The sequence below is a fragment of the Pongo pygmaeus genome, chromosome 12, assembly GCF_028885625.2.
Source record: "Pongo pygmaeus isolate AG05252 chromosome 12, NHGRI_mPonPyg2-v2.0_pri, whole genome shotgun sequence".
In the NCBI taxonomy this organism is placed as follows: Eukaryota; Metazoa; Chordata; class Mammalia; order Primates; family Hominidae; genus Pongo; species Pongo pygmaeus.
Window position 1 is genome coordinate 41,205,377 of NC_072385.2, and position 12,104 is coordinate 41,217,480.

The 12,104-nt window shown below is 42.4% G+C and overlaps 1 protein-coding gene across 8 annotated transcripts in view; it reads right to left on the reverse strand.

Annotated features, from left to right (window-relative positions):
• Nucleotides 1–12,104, reverse strand: part of SEPTIN10 (septin 10) — a 71,718-nt gene that overhangs the window by 45,774 nt on the left and 13,840 nt on the right. For 5 of the 8 annotated variants that reach the window (XR_010123031.1, XM_054475012.2, XM_054475011.2 and 2 more), the window contains exon 2: nt 4,198–4,266. The exons of 2 other annotated variants lie outside the window; for them this stretch is intronic. Coding sequence is in view for 4 of the 6 variants with exons in the window: in XM_054475012.2 (XP_054330987.1) it covers nt 4,198–4,266 (69 nt within the window). In the remaining 2 variants the exon portion in view is untranslated. Of the gene's footprint in view, nt 1–4,197; nt 4,267–12,104 lie in introns of those variants that run through there. One more of the 8 variants, XM_063648537.1, reaches the window with a different exon arrangement.

Consider the following 12,104-nt stretch of genomic DNA (forward strand, 5'->3'; position numbering starts at 1 on the left):
TACAGGCGTGAGCCACCGTGCCGGGCTAAAATATTATATTATTTGAACGTTGGGTGTGGTTAAGTTAAAGCCTAGGTCAATTACTATAAAAAAAAATAAAAAGCTAAAGAGGTATAGCTAATAAGCCAAAAGCAGAAATGAAATTGAGTCATAAAAATTCTCTATGAATCCAAAAGAAGGTAGAAAAGAAGAAAACGAAAGGACAATGGCACATATAGAAAATTAGTTATCAAGAAAATGTAAAATGTCCGCCTCCCGAGTTTAAGTGATTCTCCCACCTCAGCCTCTGGAGTAGTAGGGATTATAGGCGCCACCAGGCCTGGGTAATTTTTGTGGTTTTTTGTTTGTTTGTTGTTGTTGTTGGTTTGTTTGTTCTGTTTTTTGTTTTTTCTTTTTTGAGATGGAGTCTCACTCTGTCACCCAAGCTGGAGTGCAGTAGTGCGACCTTGGCTCACTGCAACCTCCACCTCCCAGGTTCAAGCGGTCAGGTCAGGTGCGGTGGCTCATGCCTATAATCTCAGCACTTTGGGAAGCCAAGGCAGGCAGGTTACTTGAGGCTAGGAGTTTGAGACCAACCTGGCCAGCATGACAAAACCCCATCTCTACCAAAAATACAAAAATTAGCTGGGCATGGTGGTGCATGCCTGTAGTCCCAGCTACTCAGGAGGCTACAGCATGAGAACCGCTTGAACCTGAGGCGGAAGTTGCAGTGAGCCAAGATCCTGCCACTGTGCTCTAGCCTGGGAGACAGAGCAAGACTCTGTCTCAAAAAAATTAATATAAATAAAAACAAATAAAAAGTAACATTGAATATCCAATAAAACAGCTAAAATAAAAAGGCTGAACATGTCAAGTGTTGGAGATAATGAAGAAATGGAATGCTGATAAATTTGCTAGTCTGAATGCAAAATGGTACAGTTGCTTTGGAAACTAGCTTGGTAGTTTCTTATGAAGTTAAACACATATTATTACATAGCCAAAAAAAAACCCGCTTGGAGGTATCCAAAATAATGAAAACATATGTCCACCCAAGAACTTATGCATCAATGTTCACAGCAGTTTTATTCCCAATGGTCAAAAACTGGAAAGATCCCAAATATTAAACAAGTGGTGAATAGATAAACAAATTGTAGTATACTAAACTACTGATACATGTCACAACATGGATGACTAGCTAGGTATCCTGATAGTGATTTATTTACTGAGGTCAGAGTTTTTAAAAATATGCATTATGCGCATTTTTCACATAATCATATATTTATATATATACAGATGTAAATGTCTCGAAGGGTAATGACAGACTATTGAGAGTGGTTACCAGTCAGCAGTAGACTTACAGGTTGGGGTGAGAAGATATCGCTTTTTATTGTATATGGTGGGCAGAATTCTGAGATGGTCGCTAACACTGATGCCCCTGGTGCACACAAACTTTCTCCCAGTTATTAAATCAAACGCTAACCTAGGTGTCTCTGAGAAGAGATTTTACAGAGTGATTAAGGTCCCAAACCACTCAGTCTTCGAAAGGGAGACTATCCTGGCTGGGCCTGACCTAATGAGGTAAATCCTTTTTTTTTTTCCTTTTTTCTTTTGAGACAGAGTTTTTGCTCTGTTGCCCAGGCTAGAGTGCAATGATGTGGTCTCAGCTCACTGCAACCTCTGCCTCCTGGGTTCAAACGATTCTCCTGCCTCAGCCTCTCGAGCAGCTAGGATTATAGGTGCTTGCCACCACGCCTGGCTAATTTTTGTATTTTTAGTAGAGACAAGGTTTCACCATGTCAGTCAGGCTGGTCTCAAACTCTTGACCTCAGGTGATCCACTCGCCTGGGCCTCCCAAAGTGCTAGGATTACAGGTGTGAGCCACTATGCCCGGCCATGAGGTAAATCCTTAACAGGGCCTGGGCACTTCCTGGCCAAAGACGTGAAGCATGAAGAGAACTCCACCTGCCAGTTCTCCCTTGCTGGCTTTCAGAATGGAGTGGTCTCTAGGAGCTGACAACAACCCCCAGCCAGCAGGGAACTGAATTCTGCCAACAACCGGAAAGAGTATGGAAGGAAAGCCTCCAGATAAGAATCCAGAAGCTGACCCCTTGAGTATGAAACCCAGAGCAGAGAAGGAAGATGGGCCACGTCTAGCCTTTGACCTATAGAACTGAGAGCTAACAAACAGATGCTGTTTTAAGCAGCTAAATTTGTGACGATTTGTTATGCAGCAACAGAAAACTAGTATACTATATTCTCTTTTGTGCCATTTGAATCATTTTTAGTCACGTAAGCATGTTATCTTCATATTTTTTTAAAGAGCACTGAAGAAGCACTAGGCTTCTTCCTCGTGAAAGTGTTCAAGATGGTAAGAACTTCATAACTTGTTAAAGTTGTTATCTGATAGGCATATGCTTATTACATAAAAATTGAACTAAATGGCCTCTAGGATCCCTTCTAGTTCTACAATGACAGGATTTTAATGTCACTGGAAAAAAGCATTTCAAAAATGAGGGTGTGGTCCCCATGATGTAACACAAAAGAGGGGCCAGGGAAAAAGAAACTAAGCAACAGCCACTGGATGGACTAGTCACTAAAGATTACTAGTGACTCCGACAGTAATCTCTGGAGGATTAAACATCATTCAAAAAGTCTGTGAGGAAGATGGAATAGACTGTTAGTACCACTGATATACGGAGAAAGAGGGAAAAACAAGAAGAGACTACAGTTATTGGAGCACAGAACTAAAGGAAATTATTTAATCTTACTTAATTACTGGCCAGGCGTGGTGGCTCACGTCTGTAATCCAAGTGCTTTGGGAGGCGGAGGCAGATGGATCACTTGAGGCCAGGAGTTCAAGACCAGCCTGGCCAACATGAGCGAAACCCCATCTCTAATAACAATACAAAAATTGGCCGAGTGTGGTGGCACATGCCTATAATCATAGCTATTTAGGGGGCTGAGGCATTAGAATTGCTTGAACCTGGGAGGTGGAGGTTGAGTGAGCCGAGATTGCACCACTGCACTCCAGCCTGGGCAACAGAGCGAGTGAGACCCTGTCTCAAAAACAAACAAAATAAAAAACAACTTACTGAATTACCCACGTTTGTATTCGTAATTTTCTTTCTAGTTACTCACCTCTTTCACCAAATTTACTTCCTATTTTTAAATACAAATTTCAATATGAATTACCAAACCCCTCCCCACAGACCCTTAGAAGCATCAGATCTAATCTTGCATCAGGGAGGCAGCTGGCAGGACCACCCAAGGGCTCCCTAAACTCTGCCATTCACAGGAGTTCTATGCACCCACCACATTCTGCAGTGTGCTCAAAAAACAAATAACGGCTGGGCGTGGTGGCTCATGCCTGTAATCCTAGCACTTTGGGAGGCTGAGGTAGGCAAATCACTTGAGGCCAGGAGTTCGAGACCAGCCTGGGCAACCTGGCAAAACCCCGTCTCTACTAAAAACAAAAATTAGCCAGGTGTGGTGGCACACACCTGTAATCCCAGCTACTTGGAAGGCTGAGGCATGAGAATTGCTTGAATCCGGGAGGCAGAGGTTGCAGTAAGCTGAGATTGCACCATCGCATTCCAGCCTGGGCGACAGAGCAAAGCTCTGTCTCAGAAAACAAAAACAAACAACGAACGAAAAAAAGAAACAGGGCTGGGCGCAGTGGCTCACGCCTGCAATCCTAGCACTTTGGGAGGCTGAGGTGGGTGGATCACTTGAGGTCAGGAGTTCAAAACTAGCCTACCAACATGGTGAAACCCCATCTCTACTAAAATACAAAAAAGTTAGCCGGATGTGGTGGCAGTCACCTGTGATCCCAGCTACTTGGGAGGCTGAGACAGGAGAATCGCTTGAACCCAGGAGGCAGAGGTTGCAGTGAGCCGAGATCATGCCACTCCACTCTAGCCTGGGGGACAGAGCAAGACTCTGTCTGAAAAAAAAAAAAGGAAACAAAAAAAGAAACAGAAAAAAAAATTTCCTTAATGTCAGAATATTGTGGATACTCAATTAAGAATATTGTGGATACTCAATTATTCAATCCATCATTGACTTTTCACTTGAATCAACAGAAAATTTAATTCACGTTGGAGGTAAGTACAAATGGAAGTCTCTATCACAAGAGTCTATAAACACTCCAAGTAGTTATTTTAAAATCATAGAAGCATTTAGAGTACAATATGCTATCTATTTAAAAGACATACTCACTCTCTGTTCATCATCTGATCCTTGTGAAGACATACAAGTTGTTTTCGTTGCCATGTGAGACTGAAAGAGCTAAAAAAGGAATACAAAGGCTTAAAAGGAAACAGAAACATTACTCCCCAAAACCCATTATCTAAATAATATATTTACATGAATAAGGTGTTATAATAATGTTGTTATCACCAAGTTTTGACGTGTAGTCTACATTATTGAATCATGTTTGAAATTGTGGCTTTCTTGCTGGATAGGTATCTACATAAGTAAATTACACATAATATTCAACATATACAGTAGTATACTTACACACAAAAAAATCTTAAGAAATTAGTAAACTTCCATTTACAAGTAGAGAGAGAGAACTTTTTTTTTTTTTTTTTTTTTTGAGACGGCATCTTGCTCTGTCACCCAGACTGGAGTGCAGTGGCATGATCTCGGCTCACTGCAACCTCCGTCTCCCGGGTTTAAGTGATTCTCCTGCCTCAGCCTCCTGAGTAGCTGGGATTACATGTGTGCGCCACCATGCCTGGCTAATTTTTGTATTTTTAGTAGAGACGGGGTTTCACCATGTTGGTCAGGCTGGTCTCGAACTTCTGACCTCGTGATCGGCCTGCCTCGGCCTCCCAAAGTGCTAGGATTACAGGCGTGAGCCACGACGCCTGGCCTTTTCATTTTTAAAGATACTCTAAGAGCCAAGAAGTCCCTCAAAATTAGGTATGTTCCACTGTAGCGTGTCAGAGGAAATACAAATGTCAAGAATGCTACAATTGCGGTGCGGTGGGGAAAGCAGGGATTTTATAATTTGAACAAGTACCTTAGTCACTAAAATAATCATTTATAGAACTCATATTACATGTCCATATCACTATGCTAGCTCATTAAGTTCATTTTCTTATTTAATCCTTACAATACATCTGAGCTATACATATTAACATTCCCACAGCCTAGATGAAAAAATTCGGATTCTGAAAGGTTGAGTAATTTACCCAAAATCATACAAACCAGTAGGGTATAGATACAGGTCTGATTTGACTGCCAAACTCATGTTCCTTCTACTGCCTCAAGTTGTAAACCAAATGGATATTCACTGTTCACAACAGTAGAGAATGAGGGAAGAGAGGTACAAGAAAAACTGTACTAATTCCAAGGTACTGCTATCCTACTTCTGAACACAGCACAAGATACTGAGGAAACGTCACATTATTTAAAAAGTAATATTAATATGAATGTGGTAAAAAAAAAATTGCAAATGGTGTAATGAGAATACAGTGCACAATTACTCCCTTCCCACTCTTGGTTCTCTAGCAGCTCAGCGCTCTTCCCGAGAGGCACCAGACCCTTACGCATCCTTCCAGAGAGAGGCTGTGCATGTCTAAGCAGGCCTCCTTTGTTTATATAAATGGTAGCTGTCTACTGCTCTGCACTGTGGTTTTTTTTGCTGAATCTCTCCTGGAGATTGTTTCGCAGTACTATTTAGATCTACCTCATTCTTTCTACAGCATAGTGTTCTCCTCTGTATACTACAGTGTGGTGTATATATATCGACGCTCTTCATTGAGACTGTCCTCTCCTCTGTAATTACAATGAACCATGCTGCAACAAATGGCACTGCAATGAAAGAGAGAACTTGGGTGCTCCCACCACCTCACCCTGATCCTCTGTGCACGCGTGCGCGCACGCGCACACGCACACGCACACGCGCACACACACACAGTGAATGAATCCTACACAGACAAAATAGTGTACATCGTGACTGAATTTCATATATGCTAACAACAATCTTTTGCTGGTACATTTTGATAAAATAGGCTGACCTTGTGACTGAACACTCCGAATAACAATGTGTTTTTTTTTTGTTTTTTTTTTTTTTTGAGACAGTCTTGCTCCGTCACCCAGGCTGGAGTGCAGGGGCGCAATCTCAGCTATTGCAACCTCTGCCTCCCGGATTCAAGCGATCCTCCTGCCTCAGCCTCCCGAGCAGCTGGGATTACCGGCAAGCACCACCACGTCTGGCTTATGTTTGTATTTTTAGTAGAGATGGGGTTTCGCCACGTTGGCCAGGGTGGTCTCAAACTCCTGACCTCAAGTGATCCTTACCGCCTTGGCCTCCCAAAGTGTTGGGATTACAGGCCTGAGCCCCCACGCCCAGCCAACAGTGTTTTCAAATCCTAAGTTTTTCCAACATAAAATGACGCTTGTCAGTTGGAAGATGCTCCTATTTAAAAGCATGCAAAAGCTTAGTGAGGGACACAACGGTCCTGATTGTGTTTTCACAATCTAAAAAGCAAAAAGTATGTAATGATACAAAGCACATCAGAGACTAGCCTGATTATAATACCTGGCTTCAGGCTTTAGCTTTTAACTACACATATACTTCACTTACACCCTGCCAATCTGAAAGGCCCTCCAATCCCTGTCATCATGTGGTACCTAAGCAGTATCACGTCCCTCTAGTCTGTAGGACAGAAACAAAGTGAGAGCCCCTGGAAACAAACAGTGGTAGTTACAGAAATTTGGAGAAATTAGAGATCACTAAAGGCAGGATCAAAGAAGAAAATGACTTTGAAGTGAGCCAGGAAAGAGGTATAAATCTAGATGAGAAATTTAAGGTAGAAAAAAAATCCCTAAACACCAGAAGGCAGAATTTCATACTTGGAGAAAGTACAGTAAGTATAAGAATTTGAAGGAAAAAAGGAACAGATTAGGGACAATACCTGAGTGGCAGACTGAGTAAACCAGAAATGTCCATTTAGAGTCTGACTTTCTGCTAAAGGCTAAGTGCCACAGATAATAACTGGCTAGGGGCCCTGTTCAGAGCCCTGCATTAGACACAATGAGGAGGAGGGTAGAACATTCCATGCTCGTCATTAATTCCAGACCTAACATACTACCTGCTTGCCTCTCAGCATCTATGTCTACTATAAGTGATGCACCACACATACAATTCACTGAGGCTATACTATTTTGACTTGTCAAGTATAGAACTTTAAGGAAAAGTTTAATTTTTATTTTATTTTAGAGAAAAGATCTCCCACTACTGCTTAAGCTGGAGTGCAGTGATGTGATCACAGCTCGCTGCAGCCTCAACCTCCCGGGCTCAGGCGATCCTCCCACCTCAGTCTCCCAAACAGCTGGGCCTAAAGGCGTGCACCACCACACCTGGCTGAAAATCAAACTTTAAAAATTACTGGTAAAAAAGTGGTTTTTAGTTTTTAATATAATGATAGCATATGATGAGTTTTGGTGAAATGCTGCTTAGTGTTGATAAGTAAAATTTGCTTAGAAAAAAATTAGAGGCTTTAGGCCGGGCATGGTGGCTCACGCCTGTAATTCCAGCAGTTTGGGAGGCCGAGGTGGGTGGATCATGAGGTCAGGAGATCAAGACCATCCTGGCTAACATGGTGAAACCCCGTTTCTACTAAAAATACAAAAAAATTAGACGGGCGTGCTGGCGGGCACCTGTAGTCCCAGCTACTCGGGAGGCTGAGGCAGGAGAATGGCGTGAACCCAGGAGGCAGAGCTTGTGGTAAGCCGAGATCGCGCCGCTGCACTCCAGCCTGGCAGACAGCGAGACTCCATCTCAAAAAAAGAAAAAAAAAAAAAAAAAGAAAGAAAAAAATTAGAGGCTTTATACTCATTTATACTCATTTGCCATTAAACTTAAATAAAATATAGGTTAAATTTCTGTCATTTATGTAAGTTCATATCAAATATCTGCTTGTGTTTATTCATTTACTGTGTTTCTGAACATCGGCCAAAAAGCCTACTTAAAATCTCAGTGGATAAATGTTTTGATAAGTAAGTTTAAATGAGTCACATTAAAGTAACATGAATAATTATTTCAAATATTTCCCACTAGTACTACTTGGTCAGTTAAATTTCCAAAACAAGTTTAATACTGGAAAAGGTTTTCTTAATTTTTTTTAAATTTATTAATTTAGTTATTTTTAAAACAGGTTCTGGCTCTGTCACCCAAGCTGGAGTGCAGTGGCATGATCTCGACTCACTGCTGAGATCCTCCACCTCCCAGGCTCAAGCTATCCTCCTGCCTCAGCCTCCTGAGTAGATGGGACCACCGGCACATCCCAGCACACTTGGCTAATTTTTTTGTAGAGACGAGATCTCACTCTGTTGCCCAGGCTGGTCTCGAACTCCTGAGCTGAAGCAACTTGTCTGCCTCAGCCTCCCAAAGTGATAGGATTATAGGCATGAGCCACCGTGCCTGGCTGGAAAAGGTTTTTAATAAATTAGCAGGAAAAGTAACAATAGGACAAGAGTTGGCTGAATCCCTCTAATGGCAAACAGAGCTCTGTGTAGGGCTAAGAAACACTAAATTAGAAAAAAGTTAAAAATCTGCAAGAATTCTGGCCTGCTCTATTGTTGACCACCCACTTAGTATGTGTAAACCACTCAGCTAGGCTCTGCAGTCTCAACAGTAGTGTAGTAAGATATGGTCCTTGACCTTGTGACTGTGTCTCAAGAGAAACATGAATGCACAATAGGTGACCACAATCTCGTTTCAACGCACAAGGGGGTAAGGAGACTAACCATCTCAAACCACCTTTGACTACATAGTCAATTTGCTTTTCCTGTAGCTTCTATTTTAAAGATACATATATATCACACACACACAAAACCACATATAAATCTACACACCTACTTTCCAAAAGGAAAAATCCCATACAGTAACTTAACTCCTAGCAAGGTCTACCATATACTTTTTTAAAAGTTGTATTATCTATGAGTCCTAGAAAGAAGTGCCAGACATGGGATGGCTGGAGGAAGGTCAGGTGCTGCACCTTCTTTAAAATCTGTTTGTGGGATACAGGCAATGTGACAGACACACAATTCATCCTGGGGCCCTTGGGAAACATGGCCTTTTCCTGTCCACCAATTACAGATAAACTTCTGATGCTTCTTTCCCAACAGGCCCCTAGATAACAATTTTCCTTATCCTGCTGGGAAATATTTCTGAAAATGCCTTACAGCCGCCCCCTAAGCAGAACAATGAGCCTCAGGCAACAGAATCCTGACTTAGCTTTATGTTTTTGTTTTGTTTTGTTTTGTTTTTTTGAGACGGAGTTTCACTCTTGCTGCCCAGGCTGGAGTGCAATGGCGTGATCTCAGCTCACTGCAACCTCTGCCTCTCGGGTTCAAGCGATTTGTCTGCCTCAGCTTCCCAAGTAGAGTAGCTGGGATTACCGGCATGCACCACCACACCCGGCTAATTTTTGCATTTTTACTAGAGACAGGATTTCTCCACATTGGTTAGGCTAGTCTCGAACTCCCGACCTCAGGTGATCCGCCCACCTCAGCCTCCGAAAGTGTTGGGATTATAGGCGTGAGCCACCACGCCCGGCCCTATAATCACTTGACTTTAACTTCACTTTTCCAAAATTTTTATTATTATAAAGTTAGTCCAAAATATAGAACCAAAGTTTTTAAACTGTCCCTTGGGATTCTATGAGGTGTTTCTTGGCATTCTTTAGGACAATGTGAGCAAGAGCGAGAGAGAGAACAAAAAGCAAAAAGTGGCCTAAATAATTATCATCTGGAGGCCGGGCGTGGCGGCTCATGCCTGTAATCTCAGCACTTTGGGAGGCTGAAGCAGGTAGATCACTTGAGGTCAGGAGTTCAAGACCAGCCTGGCCAACATGGTGAAACCCCATCCCTACTAAAAATACAAAAATTAGCCAGGCATGGCAGTGCACGCCTGTAATCCCAGCTACTCAGGAGGCTGGGTTCAATTAATTTGCTCATTTGCTCCATTTACCAGGAGGCAGGAGAATTGCTTGAATCGGGGAGGCGGAGGTTGCAGTGAGCCCAGATCACACCACTGCACTCCAGCCTGAGCGACAGAGTGAGACTAGGTCTCAAAAAAAAATAAAAATAAAAAAATAATTATTATCTGGGCCTATTTTATGAGTTTCAGAGGGTGGGGTATTTGGCTTGAAACAATACTTTGAAAGATTCCACAGACTTATTATTTAAAATCATTTTATAATATCTTCAGGTTAAGGGAAAATTCAAGTTAAAATAAAGTTACAGGTTAACAGTGATCTAAAATTTTCCTAAAACAAGCAGTAACATTAAGTTATTCAAGTCAACGCAGACCATACTGCTAGAAGTGGATGTTAATTACAACCCAGAAAAAAAAGAACTCAAGTGGAGGCCGGGCGCGGTGGCTCACACCTGTAACCCCAGCACTCTGGGAGGCCAAGACTGGTGGATCACTTGAGGTCAGGAGTTTGAGACCAGCCTGGCCAACATGGTGAAACCCTCTCTCTACTAAAAATACAAAAATTAGCCAGGCATGGTGGTGTGCGCCTGTAATCCCAGTTACTTGGGAGGCTAAGGCAGAAGAACTGCTTGAACTCAGGAGGTGGAGGTTGCAGTGAGCCGAGATTGTGCCACTGCACTCCAGCCTGGGCAACAGAGCAAGACTCAGTCTCCAAAAAGAAAAAAAGAACTCAAGTGAAATTACCAACAGTGAGCAAGATAAAGCAGCGGCAAGTTGGCCTCCAGTGTGCATGGCCTGTTTGCATATCTTCCCGGAGGGTGTCAGTACAGCAAGGCTTAGGGTTGTCCAATCCCAGCAAAATAGCACCTCCATTATACCATCAAACTCCAACAAATACATCAAAAGTCAAAGGATAACTGCAAATTCTACTTTTTAGTCTCAAAAGATCATCAAGATGGGGAAATTCTTGATAGTAGTTCATATAAAAGAGTTGAGTCTCAAGCTTAACAAAAGCTTGCACTATAACAATGACAGTTTAAAATACAAATGAAATCTTATTTTAAAATTACTCCTCCTAATTAGAAAATTATTATAGAAAAAATATCATTCCTAATTTGTGCTGTTTCAGTACCACTGCAATGAATATTCCAATTTGTGCTATTTTACTAACACTACAACGAACTTCCTCTCATGGCAGCCAAAGAGGTGCGCCATTCTGATTCTCCCTTCAAGCAATACCTAGTCCTGTGCCTACAAAGATTGCAGCTCGCTGACCGTCTCCACCTGTAGAGCCTTTGGAATCTGCTGCAGTATAGACCCAAGAACACTTTCTCCCTAGGCAGCTGGTAGGTGAAGACTGGGCACAGCAGGGATGTCAGGGCTGCCTGGCCCAGACTTTGTCAGATCCACATTGTTCTGCAGCTCTCACCGCTCAATTGGGCTTCCTCCCTTCTTTCCTTGCACGGCTATCAAGGTCTGGATCAGGGCCTGAAGGCTTTCTCCCCAACACCCACATGTCCTGCTTTCTTCCCTCTTCAACTTTCATAGGCAATACTATCCCTGCCCCTCATCTCCAAGAAATCTCCTACACTGCTAGCTCCTCCTATATGTCTGTTTCCAGAATTCCACCCAACTCACCTGTATAACCATCAATTATTCTGTGCATCTGACAATATCTTTGTGATAAATTCCTAGAATATAATTCCTGTTCCAAGCATACTGCCAAACTGCCCCTCAAAGAGACTGGACCTGCTTATATTTCTAATATTAGCAATGAGTTGAAAAAAAAAAACACAAACTGTTTTTCCTCTGCTCTCACACAACACAGGATAATTCTGTGACCAAATTTGGGAAGTTTTTTCCCACCCACCCACCAAGCAATCAGTTTTGTAGTAGACACTAGCTGGGTGCCCTCTAATTTAATTCTGAAACTATCTACTTGGCAACAGAGTCAGATCCCACAGACTGAGGGCTAGTCCCCAAGACTCTGCCCCATTCCCACTCCACTTCTGCTTATCGCCAGCCCCAGGTTATTTTCCAATGCTTCTAACAAATGGCTAGAAATCAGGGTCCCCACAACCCCCATCTCGGGTTCAATTAATTTGCTCATTTGCTCCATTTACCAGTTTATTACAAAGAATATTTTAAAGGATACAAATAAACAGCCAGATAA